Source organism: Martes martes (genome assembly GCF_963455335.1).
Source record: "Martes martes genome assembly, chromosome: X".
Taxonomy (NCBI): Eukaryota; Metazoa; Chordata; class Mammalia; order Carnivora; family Mustelidae; genus Martes; species Martes martes.
Genome location: NC_137897.1, coordinates 31,514,244 through 31,533,889, shown reverse-complemented (window position 1 = coordinate 31,533,889; position 19,646 = coordinate 31,514,244). Strand labels below are relative to the sequence as shown.

The following is a 19,646-nucleotide window of genomic DNA, read 5'->3' as shown; positions in this document are numbered from 1 at the left end:
TTTCTGAGTTCCCATCATTCCCTATACAAACCCGAGCACTTATACAATATCATATTAAAATTATGTTTATATGTCTGCATCCCCTAGAATAGTGCAAATTACCCACGGGCGGGAACTTTTTTTGTTCACCTTTGCTCCCCTGGTCTATGGCCTGGTGTTTGACATGGCAAGGGCTCCACAAACACCTGCTGGATTTATAATGTCTCATTTCTCACCCCAGCACAGGCTGACACCGAAGCGGAGACGAGGTGTGGAAGCAAGAAGGGCTGATAGGGTCCAATGGCTGTGCCAGGCCATTAGCCCAAGGCAGCTTAATAGCTATCGATCCTATGGTTCCGGCCAGAGACAAAGGACCTTTCCTGCAGCCTGAATCACAAAGTGGTACATGAAAAGGACCTTGAAAGACTTCTAAACCCCTTGTCTTCTAACCTGACCTACTGAAATCCATAAGGCTGCTTAATCTAAAAGGAAGGAATGTTGGGTTTCTTTGCTTTTGATAGGAACTGTGTCATTTTGTCACCAGAACACTGATTATTGTGCACTGATAAGAAACCTAAGTCAGCAACGATACACATGTTTACCAAACGTTGGGAAAAGAAATTATTACTTAAGAAGTATGGTTTGAAAAGCTAAGCCTGTGAAAGCTCGCAATCTAGCAGAGCCTCGCGACAGCTCGACCCGGTACGCGCCGTTTGAACAGACTGGAGCATCACTGCACAGGTCCGTTCTGGGTCTGTCATTTCAATGAGACCCGCATCGTACGGCGCACGACAACCCTTAGTGACCAATGACACCCACCCTGGAGAAGCCCTTGTTCTCTAGTCAAAGCCACATACCCAGGAGCCCTTGTGAAATGATTTTAAAAACTAGCCACACCTGTGTTTCACACAGCGGAAAGGAAATGCACGGTCAGTGTTACCACGGTAATGATGTACCATAACGCAACCCAGAGTTTATTTTAGCCGTGGCATTTGTTTAATGATTTTGTAAATGGCTCTCATCCTGTATTTCAGAATCATTAAGGCTATGAAGAGGTCAGATGGATCTGCCTGCTATACTTCGGTGCATTTAGTGAGAAAAACAAGACGCTACACTGGTTATTTCTAAATGCGGGGCATCTGCAGATCTTTTGGGGCGCGACCGTCAGGAGGGGCAAGGGTCCACAGGACGAAGGGGATCTGCAGTGATCAAAAGACTGACTTTCACTGCTCTGTCTCCACATACTCGTTTCACAGATGAAGACACAAAGCCACGAAAGGCACAGAGTGGTTTTCTCAAGGTCATTTAGTGGTTAGCGTTGGAGCTACGATTAGAACCCAAAGTTATTAACCTCGAGGCAAGAACTATTTGCATACTGCCTAAATGATGACGAGGGCTGTCTGTCACCTGTAGAGGTCGGGTGAAGAACAGTGGATAGGAAACGATTTCAGGGAGAGATCAGGTAGAGCCGATGAAGTTCCACATTTGCATTATCTCCGGCAGGTTTTTAATTCATGGAATCAGTCTGCTGCCCCAAGCCATCCGCGCTGTTCATAAATCTACTCTCAAAAAACGTTTCCCTCCAACAAGTGAAAATGATTTTTCTAAGTCATCTTTTTTTAGAATTTTGAGGGAGTTCAAGTGTTGCCAACTTGATGGTCTTTAACCTGTACTCACCAGATTTATAATCACACTTACGCTGTTTTCAGGACATCTCATAAAAGGAAGACCAATACCCTTGAAGGCAGTGTGGGTTGGCATGCAGAATGGGCCCCAGTTGGTTCTCTATTCATTTGTGAGTTGGTTTATTTCTGGTAGTTCAGTGGATATCGGGGTTTAATGAGTTTGCTCTGCACCTTATGTTTAATCTTATGAAGACAAAGAATGTGAATGATATATGAGGACAAATAAAGTCCCCAAGGTGATAAATCCTACACCATACGGTTACGGTACAGGATTTACAAAGACAGAAGGAATGTGGTGTACAAAGAGGACGAAATAACCGCTCGCTCCACAAAGACACCCCCATCGATTAACTGACCCAGTCGCTCATTTTAAAGGATTATCTTCCCATCCTTTGCAATGCTTTTACTAGTATGTTGAGTCCCTCTAAAATATTCTGTATTTAACTTGGGACACGTCCAAAATTCAAGGATTCTGGGGTGCTTGGAGGATAGCCAGACACCATCCCTGAGAATGATTAAAGGGAAATGGGATATCGGAGTGCTGAGCCTAACATGAAGCGATATCATTTCCAGAATGGTAAATGACTTGTTTTTCTCCAGAAAGTTCAAAGCCAGAAGATATGGGCTCAAGTCATCACCAGCGGGAATTAGCTTGGACGTAATGCGCAACGCACTGGTGCTGGTACGAGCACACACAAGAGGCTTTGAAGTCCCTTCCTTAGGTGAATGTGGCAGGCGGAGAGAACATGGCCAGTGAGCTAAAACTCACTCTTCAACTCAAACTGCATCGAACAAAAAATGAAATTGCAGTTGGATTACAGAAGATTAATTAGGTAAAGGAGTGGGAAGGAAATAATAAAAATCAGGTAACAGACCAAAGAGAAATCGGATATATCATGGCACTGAAGCATAGCCTTGAAAATTAAATCCACTCCTGGGGCACCAGGGTGGCTCTCAGTCAGTTCCGCACCTGCCTTTGGCTCAGGTCATGATCTCGGGGTCCTGGGATTGAGCCTTGTGCCAGGCTCCCTGCTCAGCGGGGAGCCTGCTTCTCCCTCTGGCCCTCCTCTTGCTGACTCTCATTCTCTCTCTCAAATAAATAAATAAAATCTTTGAAAAAGGAAAGAAAATTAAATCGACTCCTAATCCAAAATTTTTGTGTTATTTTGGTATTTTCAATCTCTCCCTTGGCCAATCAACTGAAATTAATTGATTTATTTGAATTTAATTTCTTTCAGATTGCTCCTTCTCAGGAAGCCTAATTAACAGTATAATGGGATTTAAAGAAAGGAAGGAAGGAAGGAAGGAAAGAAAGGAAGAGATGGAGTCTGGTAAGTTTCTAGGCTCAATTCCAGAGAGTTCACTGCACATGGCTTCTCAGTTCTCTAGACTTTTTATTAGGTGATGATGGAAATCCTCATTTGAAGAATTATGGAATAGTGCATCTCAAACTTTAATGTGCACATAAATCACGCAGGGATCTTGTTAACATGCAGATTCTGATTCAGTGCATCCGGGATGGAGCCTGAGGTTCTGCATTTCTTTTTTTTTTTTTAAAGATTTAATTTATGTATTTGACAGACAGAGATCACAAGTAGGCAGAGAGGCAGGCAGAGAGAGAGGAAGGGAAGCAGGCTCCCTGCCAAGCAGAGAGCCCAATGTGGGGCTCGATCCCAGGACCCTGGGATCATGACCTGAGCCGAAGGCAGAGGCCTTAACCCACTGAGCCACCCAGGCGCCCCGGTTCTGCATTTCTAACCAGCTCCCATGTTGCCCCTACCCCTGGTCCAGGGCCCGCATCTTGAATTAGCAGCCTCCAGATTTATACTGTTCAGCACAGATATTGAGCCCTTGCCATGTGGCTAGTGTGAATTGAGATGGGGTGTTAATATAAAATATATACTAGCTTTCAAACACTTTAATATGAAAAAAACTGAAATAGCTCGAGTTTTAAATTGGTTGCATGTGGAAATAATACTTGGGGTATACTGGGTTATAAAATATATACTATTAAGATTCCTTTCACCTGTTTCTGTTTACATTTTTAATGGGGCTACTAAAAATTTAATTTCCTATGTGGTTCATATTATACGTTATAGGACAGTGCTAGTTTAACTTATACACAAATAGCTATAGATCATATATTTTTAAAATTACAGCATCAGGGGCGCCTGGGTGGCTCAGCTGTTAAAGCGGCTGCCTTCGGCTCAGGTCATGATCCCCAGGGTCCTGGGATCGAGCCCTGCATCGGGCTTCCTATTCAGTGTGGGAGGGTCTGCTTCTCCCTCTCCCACTCACCCTGCTTGTGTTCCATCTCTCGATTTCTCTCTCTGTGTCAAATGAATAAAAATTTTAAAAAAATAAAAAAAAATAAAATTACAGCATCTGTTCTGGAGATCCTTTACAGATCAAGACTTTTTTTGGTTTGACAAACTTCGTCTTGACCTTTTTGACTCATGCAGTGATGACCTAACAGGAGAAATATCCTCACTCCTCAGAAAAGACAGCTCTCTTTGGCTAATGTTTTCAGACAATAGTGTGGGTGAGACCTGGGGCGCCGTGGCACCAGTGCACCAGCTCGTTCTCTCTCTCGATGGCCTCGCCGAGCTCGGGCGGCCAGTTGCAGTTCTGCTCCTGCTCCATGAGGAAGTCCACACTCTGCCACACCAGCTCCTGATCGGAGGGCTTGAGGTGCTCGTGGTAAGACAGAAGCATCTGGAGAATGGACGACAGGCCATGAGCTGCTCCTGTATCAAGAAACAAAGCATAATTAATTCACACACCTGGGAGGACAGCCCATTTAATTTAGGGAAAAGACAATCATAATTGTATTTAAAAAAATGAATGGCAATATTACTTGAAGGCAGACACAGTAAACTCAACTCCATAACAGTAAAGCTTTCTCTTTGCACTCAGGCACTTGAACTCTCCAAAAATGGCCTCAGTTTTGTCTAGTCAAAAATGATTCTTCCGGGGCGCCTAGGTGGCTCGGGTCAGTTAAGCATCTGACTTTTGGTTTCAGCTTAGGTCATGATCTCAGGGTCGTGAGATCGAGTCCTACGTCAGGCTTTGCACTTAGCAGGAAGTCTAATTGACAGTCTCTCTGTCCCTTTGCCCCTCCTCATGCCCCCCCAATAAATATAACTTTTTTATGGGGGATAAAAATGCCCCCCCAATAAATAAAATTTAAAAAAATTCTTCCTAAAATTTAGTCATATTACTTGAAGGTACCTTTATTTCACTGGATATTTGTTGGGTAAAAAAGCTTCCCAGGAAAATATTTATGCATTAGATAGCAATCTGATTTGTGCTATACATGTAAATGGCTAGAATGTTAATTTCTCTAAGAAGATAGATAGTGAAAGGAATAGTTCTGTTAAGGAACTCTAGCAGACACTGCCAGTGCCCTGCCCATCACCTCGCCCACACTCACCATTCTGGGGCACCTCTCCTCCCCACCTTCTACCTCAAGCATTTATCCTTCTGCCTGATGTTTTCTCTGGCCAGGGGTATGCCCAGCCCACAGGGACAGGACTGAAATCCTAGGGAATTAACAGGTCTGGGAAGAGCCCTTCACCCAGGAAGCAGGGAGTTGGTAGATGAATATCTCAGCTTCCTCACCACTGAAGTACAACAATTCTGAGGCATGTTCTAGACAGTCTTCAGGGTCCCCAGTGGAACCAAGCCTCAGTTATCCACAGCTGTTCACTAGTACATCCTCGATTAACCTCTTTCTCTACCCTATCTCACCTCCTCATTCCTTTAGCAACACTTTCTAGGATCACCTCCCAAATAAGCCATTAATTAATACCCAAATCCTTGTCTCAAGGTCTGATTCTAGAGAAAGTCAGATAGAAACTTAAAGCTTCTTGGAGAAATCTCTCAGAGAACTACAAGTCTGTAAGCTCGTTGGTGAAGTTGGGCACCCTCCTTATGTGCGGGCCATTGGCAAATGTCCGGGGATCACAAAGATGAGTGAGCAGAAGTCCTCCTCCTGAAGGGGCACGAAGCCCGCTGAGGCGGTTGGACAGGCGAACCACTGATTACAGCATGATGTGATAAAGGCTCCAGCAAACGTGTAGCAGGGTGACCTGACACTAACCGATTTTGCTTCAGGGTAAAACCTGAAATGTGTGAATGTTTCTCCAGAGACGACTCAATAAACCCAAAAGCTCAAAGTTTCTCCAAAGCTCTGCTGACGTTTGATCAGCCTTGAAGTTTAGGTGTAAGTATTTCAGCTAAGTTGAAGGGGTCGGGGGAGGCCAGGCATTCTGGCAAAAGCAACAGGCACAAACACTTGGAAGATCTGAGGGCACTTTGCTTGTAGGAGGTTATGCAGGGCAGAACCAGGAAAGGGAGATCTGCAAAGGGGCCTGTATGTCACGCTCAGGAGTGATGGGCAGCCACTGAGAGACTCAAGAGGGGAGTAACTAATCTTCACTCTCCAGGCCTCTTGTCACAAAAGTAGCCATTATGAATCAGGAGTCTGTTATTAATCCACTAATATTAAACACTTGGAAATGCCAGTGACTTCATCCTGTTCCCCTGTGCTGAGGTACCATTGGCAAAGAGTGTGTAAACCAGTCACAAACTTTTGGTGACATTCAGCCCATGAACTCACAATCTAGAATATGGACTTTAGTCTTTAGTGAAAGCAAATCATCAAAAGACCTTTCTGCCAGACCATGAGAACAAACATTAAATTGTGATTTGTAGGATCATCAATATTTGTTTTTACACAGCATTTTTAAATGTTTCTAGTTAAACGAATAGTGAGGACCTATAACAAAAACGGAATCTTCTAGTTTTTAGTGAGTGTGGATATTAGAGGGCTTTGCCAACACTTTCACTCACCCAAGTACTCAGTTCCATAGTAAGAATACATCAGAGGGAATGGTTTCCTTTTTTTCATGGCATACTGCTTCCCAGAGTCCAGAATCGCCTGGCAAATTGATTTGATCTGTGCTGGGGTCAGTACCTGAGTAAGGAAATCAAGAAGCAAAAGTCAAATCAAGATCTTCTTTTTTTCCACAGACACTGGATTTTTTCATTAAGGTCCATCAGCATATTCCCCAAATCCTTTTCCTCTTATAAAAACAAGCTTAGCCAGCAGTGACTTTTTTTAAAAAATAACCAATTCTCTTTTTGTTGTCAAGTTTATCCACCCTCTTCAGAAAATTTGCTGTGTTGATGGGAAACACACACTTTTATTGCCCTAGGCTTTTATAAAATGCAAAGACCACTTTACTGTGGTCATGTTATTAATCCTTGTCACAGGAACAAGAACTCGCACAAGAGAAGAACAAAGACTGGGCCTCATGGATCATGCTTAACAAAGCTGTCAGTCCCAGTGTGTGGCGCAGGTCTGGCCCAGACAATGGACCTTCGGTTTGTGTCATTTAGACTGCTTATAAAGCCACAGTGCTATGACAGGCTGCTGCATGACAGACGGTGGCCTTTGCACCCCAGAATGAAACCAAAGTCCAGTAAGTACCAAGGCAAAAATCACTTCCAATGTCAAATGCACTCTGAATAGAAGATGGCTGAAACACAATGACTTGCGGGCTTCCACATTTCACTCAATCTACCCACGGTCCGTTTGAGGACCCTAGAGATGAAAATGTTCTCGAGCCTACAAAGCAGTGTTGAGTTTATTAGGATTCTGCTTAGGCGTGGGAGGTTCCTCCCACCTCCCTCTGGCTCATTCCTTCTATCTCACCGTGACTCTCTGGGGGAGCACTTACCACCTGGGGTGTTATGCCTCTGTCCCTGCCTCTCTCTACTAGATAATCGAGATGCCCCAAGACTATGGCTTCTCACCTTTTTGGTATCCTCAGTTCCTGAGGGGGCCTTTGGGAGTAAATAAGTGCCAGGTTTTTACTGGCATGGAAAGCAGAGCCTTCCCTCTTTGCCCTCCTTCCACAATTATTTCTTAAGCCCCTACTGCATGGCAGGAAAGCTGTTCTAGATGCTAGAGGTATGACAATGAAAAGATAGCCAAGACCTCCGCTCTCATGAAGCCAACCTTCTGGAAACGCACTCCTGCACCAGAAAAGTACCAGTCAGAATAACCATGGCCACTGTCTGTCCCCTACCTGCCCCTCCAAGAATCATCTGAAGTTCAGCCTTGGTCTGATGGAATGACTCTAAGATCAAAGAAAAGTCCGTTGGATTTTGGCCCCTCTCCTAAGACTCGCGCGCCAAATCTTTCTGCCTGGTATCTACCATTACACTCACCAGTTCCTTCTGAAATAAAGTACTACTGATTTTTTTTCTTTCTTTGCAGGGTTTTGCTCCTCTGATCTACTCAACATGAGAAGGGCAAAATATAATCCAGATTTTGGCCTCCTCAAATCTAGCAATTAATTTCAAAAATTAATTACATAAAGAGGAGGCTGCTCATTAATTAATTCTGCCAAATTAACATTTACTGAGTGACCATTCCAGTGAGCTCCTATACCCGGTATTATGGGGGAAATTCTAGAAAACCTGGGACATGTTTTTTTCCCTACAGGGAACTTACTTCCAGCACTGGAGATAAAATATAGCCAGAAGTCTACCACAGAGCAATTTAAGTCCATGAGCTTAAGGGTGGAAAGAGTAATGCAGAGTACGTAACACAGACAAGGAAGCACTGTTCAGCTTCACCAAGACTTTACTAACTCATTTCCTATCTGGTTGTTCAGCAATAATGATGTTGTGGCTTACAACTTAAATTTACCTTCTATTAGCAACCTATCTCTGTCTCTTGGCTGTACTCCTCCTTTCTGCCTAAAATTCCTGAAGACTCTATCTTCCCAGACAAGACTGCCATCATTTCAAGGATCAACCTTGGGTCTTTGCAGAGCTGAACAGCAAATTTCTCCTAAAGGATTTTCTACCCTGCATCTACTCAAATTGCTACCCTAAATTTTCATTTGCTGTTAAAAACACCTTTTCCTTTGTGCCTTTATCAGTGCTAGCTGATGTTACATTGAGTCTTACTCTACTTAAAAGCTTCTATTCCCCCTCCAACCACGCCTCCACGTTGGCCTGCTCTCAGAAACATGCTAAGAGCCTCGAACAGCATGCATTTCATAGGACTCTAACCTGGTCCCAGCCCACATTTTCCTGGCAATATATCTGGCTCTTCAAATGAACTTAGGTTCTGTCTACCAATATCGGTCCTGAATCCATATGACAAGAAATAGTTTCTGCGATAGGAAAAGATCACCGAATCTTCAGGGTATGTATTCATTTGAATTACTAAAATTCTCCCTATTTTACTTCTATGCTACTAACTGAAAATCAGCTTATTCTTTCCTCAGCTGAGCATTTATTCATGTTTTTTTCTCTCTCTCTGCATGTGTGTGTGTGTGTCCACCTGCTTGTTTTAAATGCAGGGAAAAAATCAACTTAGATTACATGTGGTGCCCTCTTCCCTTCTTTCCATCCCTAATCCATAGCTCAGAATAGAGCACGAGTTTACAAAGTATTTCAAAACCTCCCCGGTCATGCATCATGTCTGCATGGTTTCCTCTTATCTCTCAGAAACACTGTGAAAAACAAAGAGAAACAGTGCTAGTTTGGCTGGATAAAGACCAGTTATGCATGCAGTTCTTTATCTCTGGGAACAGACAAGACCTACCCTTGGGCTTATTGATCAGCAAATAAAAAGTGAAAACGGTGCTCATCAAAAGTGTGTGGAGGAGGAATACTGAGGAAGAGTGGGCGGTTTTCTTCCCCCTGAGCAAATAGCACAGAAAGAAGAGATGCGGTGGGAGGGGCTTGTCCTTTACTCATCTGTCTGCTTTCTCAGGCGTCTCTTCAGCCCTGAGCCAGCACACAGGAATGCGCTCTCAAGCACACACACACTACCTCTGAGAAGATGGCCTCCGTGTTTCTGAGAAGAGGGCCACGGTGCTTCGGAAACACCAAGGCCCAGGGAATGAGGAAGTGGCATTTCCAGTGGTGGGGGGAATGTGATGGGATGGCAGAGAGGGGCTCCCTGCCCATCAGGCCTTTGCCAAAACAAACCCAAATTCCCTCTCCTGTATTTGTAGCACCCAAGGCCTATGTGTGTGTTGATATCTTGGATGGATTTGGTCCTTCAAATAAATTGTCTTCTACGTTGATTTAAAATAAATTATGATACCTCAAAAATACAAAGCAAGTTTGATTTCAAGTTGCATTAGTTTAACTGATTCCCTTCACTGATCCTCACACAGAGGTGTCTGTGGTGAAACAGTTCCTCTGGGGCTGGGCTCTGCGTTTGAAGAGCTGAGAGAAAGATCAAGCCCATGCTATGTTTCTTCGCCCCACCTGAGGGTTGTGTGGTAACTGAGCCATCTCTATGGCCAGCAGAGACTTTCATTAAGGAAATGGATGAAATGAACAAGACACAGAAAGCTTCCTTCACCACAGACCTCCTTCCCAGGCAAGCCTGCCCACAGGCCCTCTGAAGTGGCGGTCTTTGGTAGCTATAGATCAACCACTGCCAACGTGATCAAGCAATGGTCTGAAATGTCCTGAGTGTGAGATTGCTCGTCTACATGCAATGCAGAAAGCCACTCCTAGATCACACCAAACACACAGTAAGAATCTGATATTAATTTATGTGTTTCCCTCCAGCAATTTTTTGGCCCCAATTCTTTGTCTACCACCATAGGTGGCAGCATGGGCTTCTGCTCAGAGAAAAGAAACAAGCCATTTGACTACCAAGGAATATCAAAATGACTTGACGCCCACAGACAAAAGCTTTGAGGAAAAAGCTTTTGAGTTGTCAGAATCTGGGTATTTTCTAACTTAAAGCTGATACCATAAAGAATACTCTTGAAGGACATAGAGAGTCGGGATGGAACTAAAAGCTGTTTAAGGTAGGAAGAGTTGACACAGAAAGGAAACCAGGAAGTTGAAAGTCAGTATGGAGTTCCGGCTCTCCTTCCTACCCCGCCTTGTGCCAAGCCTTAGGAGAGATCTTATAATCCACCGGATAGGTTTGGGGATTTATAGATAGCTAGGATGTGTGCCCTCTGCTCCCTCCTGGAATTGGGGAGATGGAAGCCTCAAAGATGTGTCTCTTGTCTCAGGATCTAGGGCCAGTAAAAGAGATAACACTGCATGGCACATCCCAGGAGAGAGCCAGAGACAATCCTAGGTTTCCTGTGCATACCATGGTGAAGCAGGGAAAAAAAAAATCTCATCCCCAAAAGGAAACTCATTTTTAAAAATTCTCAATGCAAACAATTTCAAATTAAAAAGTTAGGGAAACTTTATTGTACAAAGTTAATATTCACAGTCGGTTAGGTTTTTTGTCTGTTTTTTTTTTTAATACTTTTTATGCCTTTTGGGGGTTGTGGTTTGGTTGGAACCTACTAGGTCACAGAGAAGAGCCAGGCCTTCAGAAGATCTCTGGAGTGGGTGGAGATTTACCTCAGACATTGAGAAGACAAAAACTGAGGGAAACTCCTTTGAGGGAGAAGAAGCTTAAAGATACATGACAGGGCTAAGGGATAGCTTTCAAGCAGGAAAGAGATTTTGATGAATTGAATAATTCCTATTTTGTGCAAAGTCTGTGCAAGGCACTCTGGGGGAAGATGTAATCTTAATAATTAGACTAATTTAAAAAAAAGAAAGATTAAGGAAGTGCTGTCCTTATATGTTTATCTATTAAATTCTATTTTTACTTTCAGATTTGTTCATTTTTCTGTCCACATGTAATCCCCTGCTTTGTATCCTGCCTTTTCTCCCAGTGAGGAAATTGGTAAACAGTGTCTTAGAGTTTTCATTGTTGTTTGTAGTAGATGCTAAGGCTTTTCACCAATATTCCAGATTTTCTATTAGGTCCAGGGTGAGATTGCACTTCCTGGCTCCCTTGAAATTGGACAGAGACGTGTCATTTATTTTGCCAATGGAATGTGTGCAAATACAATGTGTATTGCTCTACGGCAAAACCCATGAAGAAGCAGGTAATTTTTGCAGGCTTCCACCAATGAAACCACTGAATCTCCAGTCTTTGGAGGTTCCATCAGCCTGGGTCCAGATTAAGAAAACCTGGAACAGAGTCCCCAGCTGCCCACACTGGGCATGTCTTGTAAGCAAGAAATGGAATGTTGTTCTTTTCAGTCACTAAGACTTGGAGGTTCTGCTTATTGCAACATAACCTGGTCTAACCTGACTGATCATTGTTATTACTGGTTATGATTAGCTTAAGTCTGTCAGCTACTGTTGTTTATAGTGCAATTTTGCAAAACACAAAATTTCTAACATTCTAAACAAACAGACTAATAATACTTGAACCATATAAACAATGAAACATTCAACATTTGTTTAGATTCGAAAAGTCATGACCTATGGGGGGTAAGGTGGGGGCAATAAATATTGGGGGCCTCACAGATGGAGAGGGATCCGAGTTAAGGTTTGAAGGACAAGTAGGAAGTAGGTAGGATTCTACATTTCTAACAAGCTCCCAGATGGTGCTGCTGCTGCTGCTGCTGGTCCAGGGAAAGCACCTGAAGTAGCAAGGGATTATGGGAATAGAGAGGCTGGTTGCAGCCGAGGATTTTTCCTGGGAAGGGTGAGAGATAAACTGAAGGAACTGTAGTAAGTTCCCAAAGACATTCAAGGAAGTAAGAGAGAGCACCTGGCAAGAAACACTGCACACCATAATTTAAATCATCAGAATACTCCGGGAAGAGAAGCAAGCAACAACGGGAAATTCTCTTCCAGTATGCTGTGTGTAGGAAAAACGTGTCCAGATTTACAAACCCCAGTGGAGAGTTCTTCTAGCCAATGCGGCCAGGTTTGTTATTTTCTTAATTAGTCTCCAAACAGGGCACGTGTGCTGGTGCAGAATGAGCAAGTCCGTTCCATCTGGTTTTCCTGATGTTGCCTGACCATCATTATGCTGGGTGGTGAGGAACGGGAGGGGGGATGCTCTAGTTAGTGATTATCTTCTAGTTATTAAAGGCATTCAGCAGGGAATTTCAGTTATAACATTCAGTTATAATATTCAGTTATAACATTTGGTCCCAGACACCATTTCAAAGTTGTTTCTTTCCCCTTCTCATGTCAGGAAACATGAGCCCAGAAAACACTGGAAGCCAGAAAAGACAAAGAGATTTTACCCCATTCTTGCAGACTGACTGCTGGTTTTAAAGATTTATTACAACTACCTGGTAACCCAGTCTGCACCAAGTGCCACTAGATGATGTCATTGTTTTCTGTAAGATACTGAATGTCTCAGAGCCCCAGCTTCCTTATCTATGGAAAGGGCATCAGAAGGACTTGCCCCCCTACCTCCTCAGGTCTTGGTGAGACTCATCAAAAAGGAGTTGCCAATGGTTGCCTGCACAGTGCAATCACCTGGAGAGCTTTTAAAAATCCTGATGCCCTGGCCACACCCCAAACCAAGTACAGGAGACAATCTGGGTGTGAGACCCAGGCATCAGGATTTTTAAAATCTCCCCAGGTGATTTCAAAGTATGCTCAAGTTTGAGAATCACTGCTATGAAATAGTGAATAAATGCAAAAATAGTTCTTAAAGCAAAGTAATAATAATACTATGATGATGATGACGACAATCATGATGAAGAAGAAGAGAAAAGCTAAAGGGAGGAAGAACAAAAGACCTCCCAAACAAAAGATACTCTCAGGTATAGGGAAACACCCTTGGTGTGACTCATAAGGGAGTGGAGGGAGAAACCGGATATGCCACATGATTGGGTATGCTGGGTCAGGTCAGAGGTCCACTGAACCTCATCCAGTGTTTCCAACACAAGCACCAGTGCACATATTGTAGGACAGTCATGGAGAAATCATAGAACACAGCAGACAGTACACTGCACTGGGATTCAGGAGGCCTGGGTTTGAGATCCTACTCTGCCCCAGTGACCATGGTTCAGTCATCAGAACTCTGCTTCCTCATTTTTTTTTTTAGGAGAGGAAGGGCAGAGGGAAAGGGAGAAAGGATTTTTAAAAACTTTTATTTTCTAAATTTTTAAATTAAAATTTTTTTAAATGTTTTTAAGATTTTATTTATTTATTTGCCAGAGAGAGAGAGAGAGAGACAGGGAGAGAGAGTACACAAGCAGGGGGAGTGGGAGAGGGAGAAGTAGGCCTCCTGCTGAGCAGGGAGCCCAATGCGGGGCTCCATCCCAGGACCCTGCGATCATGACCTGAGCTGAAGGCAGACACTTAACGAATGAGCCACCCAGACATCCTAAAGGATATCTTTAAAATTAACATATACTGTGTTATTAATTTCAGAGACAGAATTTAGTGATCCATCAGTTGCATACAACACCCAGTGCTCATTCCATCACGTGTCCTCCTTAATGCTCGTCACCCAGTTACCCCATCCCCGCATCCCCTCCCCCTCCAGCAACCCTCAGTTTGTTTCCTGAGATTAAGAGTCTCTTATGGTTTGTCTCCCTCTCTGATTTCATCTTGTTTCATTTTTCCCTCCTTTCTCCTATGATCCTCTATTTTGTTTCTTAAATTTCACATATGAGAGAAATCATACGGTCTTTCTCCGACTGACTTACTTCGCTTAGCGTAATGCCCTCTAGTTCCAGCCATGTCGTTGCAAATGGCGAGATTCATTCTTTCTGATGGCTGTGGAACATTCCACTGTATATATGCCACCTCTTTGTTATCCATTCATCTGTCAATGGACATCTGGGCTCCTTTAGTGTTTTGACTATTGTGGACATTGCTGCTATAAACATTAGGGTGCACGTGCCCCTTCGAGTCACTGTATCCTTTGGATAAATACCCAGTACTGCGACTGCTGGGTCATAAGGTAGCTCTACTCTTAACTTTCTGAGGAACCTCCATACTGTTTTCCAGAGTGGCTGCACCACTTTGCATTCTCACCAACAGTGCACGAGGGTTTCCCTCTCAGGGAGAAGAGAATCTTAGGCAGGCAGCATGCCCAGCGTGGAGCCCAGAGCAGGACTCGATCTCATGACCCTGAGATCATGACCTGAGCAGAAATCAAGAGTCAGCTGCTTAACCGCCTAAGTTACCCAGGTGTGCCTCCTCACCTTTAACAGAAAGAGACTGCACTAAAATCTACCTGCTAAGTCAGTGCTTCTTAAATTTTCGGGTGCTTTAAAATCACCTAGTGAGCTAGTTAGAACACAGCCTCTTCCTGGGCCTTCCCCTCAGAGAGTCTGACTCCGCAGCTGTGGAACGGGGCCTGAGGTCTCGTTTTGTTTTGTTTTGTTTTTAAAGATTTTATTTTATTTATCTGACAGAGATCACAAGTGGGCAGAGAGGCAGGCAGAGAGAGAGGGAAGCAGGTTCCCCGCTGAGCAGAGAGCCCGACACGGGGCTCGATCCCAGGACCCTGGGACCATGACCCGAGCTGAAGGCAGAGGCTTTAACCCACTGAGCCACCCAGGCACCCCCTGAGGTCTCGTTTGTAAGAAGCTCTCAGGCGGTGGGCGCGCTGCTGGTCTGAGAACCCACCGCACGGCACTGTACTAGGTGACTGACCCCTGAGGCTCCTCCGGGCTCCATACTGACTCTTGTCTGGCTCTGGAATGAAAGAAGGAGCAGAGAAGGATGATAAAAAAAATAGGGGCTTTGAGGTCAGGCAGACCCGAGTTCCAGACTTCACTTCACCACTTTCTAGCATGATGGGTTTAGGCAGTTACTTAAACAGCAAATCTCCCCATATCTGAGGTTTTGCTTCCTGTGATGTCAGTCACCCTCAGCCAAGCACAGTCCCAAAGAAGTGATCCTCCTTCTGATGAATCATCGGAAGGCAACAGTGGCCTATCACTAAGTCACAGTGCCTGCGTCATTCACCTCCCTTCAGCTCATCACATGGGCGTCTTATCATCTCCCATCAGCACAAGAACGGTGAGTACAGGATAATACGGTATTTGGAGAGAGACCACATTTGTATAACTTTTATTGCGCTATTTCGTTGTAATCGTTCTATTTTATTGTTAGCTTTGTTATTAACCTCTTACTCTGCCAGATTTGTAAATTAAACTTTATTACAGGTGGGTATGTATAGGGAAAAGCATCGTGTATATGGGGTTTAGTACCATCCATGGTTTCAGGCATCCACTGGGGGGCTTAAAACATATGCCCTATGGATAAGCGGCGGTGGGGGGGGGTGCTTCTGAAATTTCTACGCCTCAGTTTACTCATTTGTAAAAAGCAGCAACAAGACCTACCCATCTCACTGCATTGCTGTGAGTGTTCCACATAGGACACTTAGCACAATTCCTGGCATAAAGCACATGCACAATACATGAGAGCTATCCAAAGGTCAATTAGTCACTCAACTCCCACCATTCAGCGCCAATGACCTTGAGATCAGGATCACTCCGGATCTCTCTCATAAAAGAACTTTGCCGTTGCTCACCTCTCATGCCCATGTTCCACTCCAGGACCAGCTTGTGTCAGCTGGTGTTCCTCAGTTGTTGTAACTTCTAATTTATGAACTGGGAATGGATGGCCCTTCATGTTTGTGTATTTACTTTTCTCATCACCACACTTGGAACCTTTCACTGTCCTACTTACCCCAAGCCACGTTTCTTTGCTTCTGTAAAACAGTTCTCAAGTTTAATCTGGTTTCTAGACAAGTCTCTGTCACTAACTATGTAAACTTTAGGCCAATCGCATAAACCCTCTGGAACTTGGTTTCCTTTTCTGAAAAAAAAAAACAAAAAAACAAGGAGTTGTGCTGGTTTTTAATGTGCCTCTCAGCAACAGTGTTTTGTTATTTTGTGATTCAACAGTTTATGACAACTATTTACAAATCTGTCTATAACTATTTGGGTTCTAATTCTGGGATGTGGCTGTGATGGTCTGTTTCAGTGGTTTCATTCTGCACAGGCTAGGCCAAAAGTCCTTTGCAATGAGATCATGATGCATGTTTAACCTGTCCTCTGTCCCAGGCATTATCAAGACGCATATTCTCTTACGTACTTTCTTCCTAAGTAGAAAGCTTAAAGAACTAGCAATTGTTTTAGCCTCTCCGTACTGGCTACTTGAGTATCCATAGTCTCTGGCCTCCTGATGCCTCTAAAGTGAATGGCTCCGTTATGAATGTCAGATGCATAATTGACATTTCACATCAGACCCTCCTCTAAGCCACTGCTGAATGAATGAGTCATTGCAGTGTTCTCAAACTGTGATTCAACAGACATTTTTTCAAGTGCTTGCTAGGTGCACAACACTGTGCTAGTGAATTAAAAAATACAGAGATGAGTAGTTGAGTACAATCAGGTATATGGTAAAGGCCTTTCCTATTTGGAAAGGTGAATTCTGATTACATATTTGTGGCTTCCACCATTAGTTAGCTACTCAACACCCACTCTCCCCTTATTCTTTGATAACTAGATCTTAATTTTATTAGGGTGACAGTTGTGTTTAGCTCTCGGGTACAAATAGTGAATAGCCTCAGCCAATCACATCAATCTTTTTGTCTCTTGCCAGATACTCCATCCTCAGTCTTCCTTGAAGCTAGGCTTGGCTATGTAGCCTCATTTTGATCAGTGGGGAAATATTCCGGGGCAGGAGCTTCTTAGAAATCTTATTATTTCATGATAAATGGAAATAAAGTGGATAGACTTGGCTGTTACCTGCCTTTCCTCTTTCTGGGGTCTTGGATGTTTATGTGAGGCCTGGAGCTATAGCAATCATTTTGTACCCTGAGGCAATGAACACATGGATCAAAGGCCAACATTCAAAAAATCATGGGGAAGAAAGAAAAGATCCTGGGGTTTGTGGCTATCATTGAGCATCTCTGTATCCCAACCAGGACTACCTATCTCCAGCCTCTTGTTACAAGAGAAAAATTATTCCCTTTTTAAAAGTCACTGTTCCAGGGGTGCCTGGGTGGCTCAGTGGGTTAAGCCTCTGCCTTCGGCTCAGGTCATGGTCTCAGGGTCCTGGGATCAAGCCCTGCATCGGGCTCTCTGCTCAGCAGGGAGCCTGCCTCCCCCGCTCTCTCTGCCTGCCTCTCTGCCTACTTGTGATCTCTATCAAATGAATAAACAAAATCTTTAAAAATAAATAAATAAAAGTCACTATTCCAAACTGAGGGTTGTTGGAGGGGAGGGGAGTCGGAGGGATGCGGTGGCTGGGTGACGGACACTGGGGAGGGTATGTGCTATGGTGAGTGCTGTGAATTGTGTAAGACTGGTGAATCACAGACCTGTACCCTTCAAAGGAGTTATATATTATATGTTAATTTAAAAAAGTCACTGTTCATTGGGTTACTCACGGCCAAACTCACATCAACTGGGTAGCCAGAAAGCGCCAACCTAATAGGATGGCCAGCATTCATTTCCCTGTAAAGCAGTTTTTGCCCACACGTACCTCTGTTTCCATGGAAACCTCCAGTTTCGCAGCTCTTTAAAGTGAGGCTGTCTTAGGTGGACAAATTTAACTGCAGTTTCCAGCCCCGGCGGCACTCACAAAGTTGTGATTGATTTTTCTGAAGTGCTATCCTAGAGCCCAGAGACAAAGCCTGGGGAGCAAGCTGTCACCTCTGCGGCCACAGCCCTGGATGATCTCCTTCCACTTATCCTGCTCTAGGTCAAGGACAATGGGCACTCTCCCATCTGCTGCCATGACAGTAGATCTTGAAATCCTCAAAGTCGATTTGGGAAGACAGAGAGGAGGCCCGCGGGAGCCTCAGCAACAAGTGCTGTGAAGCGATTACCTGCTTTTCCAGGAACCAGCGTCACCTCAACTTCAGCGATTATATTACGGGCTGCCTACTTTGTCACTTTAGAGAGCTACTCGTGAAAATGGCCGTATAAGAATAATATCTGAACAACTTGTGACATTTTAAGGCTCAATAACTCTTTCACCAAGGTACTTTTGACAGAACAGGCTGAAAGGGTTTCTTTTGCCCAGCTTTTTGGTGTGGGCCTACCGGACTGATGGCTGCCCTGGAGGTCAGAAACAGGGGAGGGAACGCAGAGTTTCTTTACAACTGCTTAGATCTGCCCCCCCCCCAATATCTTAAAATACACTTTAGTAAATCTGTTCTTTGGGGCTGAAGGAACCAGTGTGATAAGAGTGTGGGTTTGGCCATGAGTGGTACCTTCCTTGTGTGCAAAATGAAACCTAAAGCTGCTGGGGTGGGGAAATGGGGGGGTGGGGGGTGGGTGACCATGGCTAAGAAATTCAGAAATTCTGGCTTTGTCATTATATGGTCCCAGGCAAGTGATTTAACCTCTTTGACTTCATGGTTTTCATCTATGAAACGACACTGCTGACCAAGAGACTTCCCACGACCTTTCTGGTTCACGATTTATATGCTTTGTAAGTATGTGCATAACTTTCTTTCCTCCCTTCGTATTCACATAGGTATTGTAGAGAACCCTCTGTGTAATCTCGTCCAAAGTAGTTTTGTTACGTTGACAATGGGTCTTCAGGTACTTGCAAGGGAAAATGATTGTGGTTTACTGTTGTCTGGTTTCTATTCAGAAAGTTTTAGCCAGGGATCTTAGGAGAGCCAGATTATAAAATTCAGATCAAATTGCTTTCTACATAACCGACGCACCGAAAAAGGAGATTTGGGGTGATCTCGGCATGAAGATGTGAAGGGAGCGGCCACCACCACCCCTGGTTAGGGATCAGGCGGGCCACGATGAACAAAAGTGTCACGGTGGCTGGTTTCGATCTTCATTGTACGCCTAAAGGAAGGAGAAGGAATGGAGAATCTTAGGAGCAGCTGGCTGTGTGGCTGAAGACAGAAGAATGAATTAAATTCTTTTCTGAATGAATTAAATTCCTTTTCTCTGTTAAGGACGAGAAGGTCCCCAAATCCTCATCATTAGATTTGAGCTTCCTCAGATTCCAAGTTGGTCGCTGCCAGATGAATGGAGCTAAGGAGGCTTTTTCCTGGTCCTTAGCGAGGCTGAGCGGAGCACCTGGGGTATATCGCCAGTGCTACGCAAAGCAGGAGTTATAACCGTGTAAGTTAGTAAATAAGGTTCTTGTCTCGTACATGGTTTATTCCATACA

At 44.0% G+C, this 19,646-nt stretch overlaps 1 protein-coding gene across 1 annotated transcript in view; it reads right to left on the bottom strand.

Moving 5' to 3' along the window:
• Positions 1-19,646, bottom strand: part of LANCL3 (LanC like family member 3) — a gene marked incomplete at its 5' end in the record, with an annotated part of 99,126 nt that overhangs the window by 10,830 nt on the left and 68,650 nt on the right. The window contains 2 exons of the mRNA XM_080795159.1: positions 4,214-4,411; positions 6,519-6,642. Of these exons, the coding sequence (XP_080651285.1) occupies positions 4,214-4,411; positions 6,519-6,642 (322 nt within the window). The remainder of the gene's footprint in view (positions 1-4,213; positions 4,412-6,518; positions 6,643-19,646) is intronic.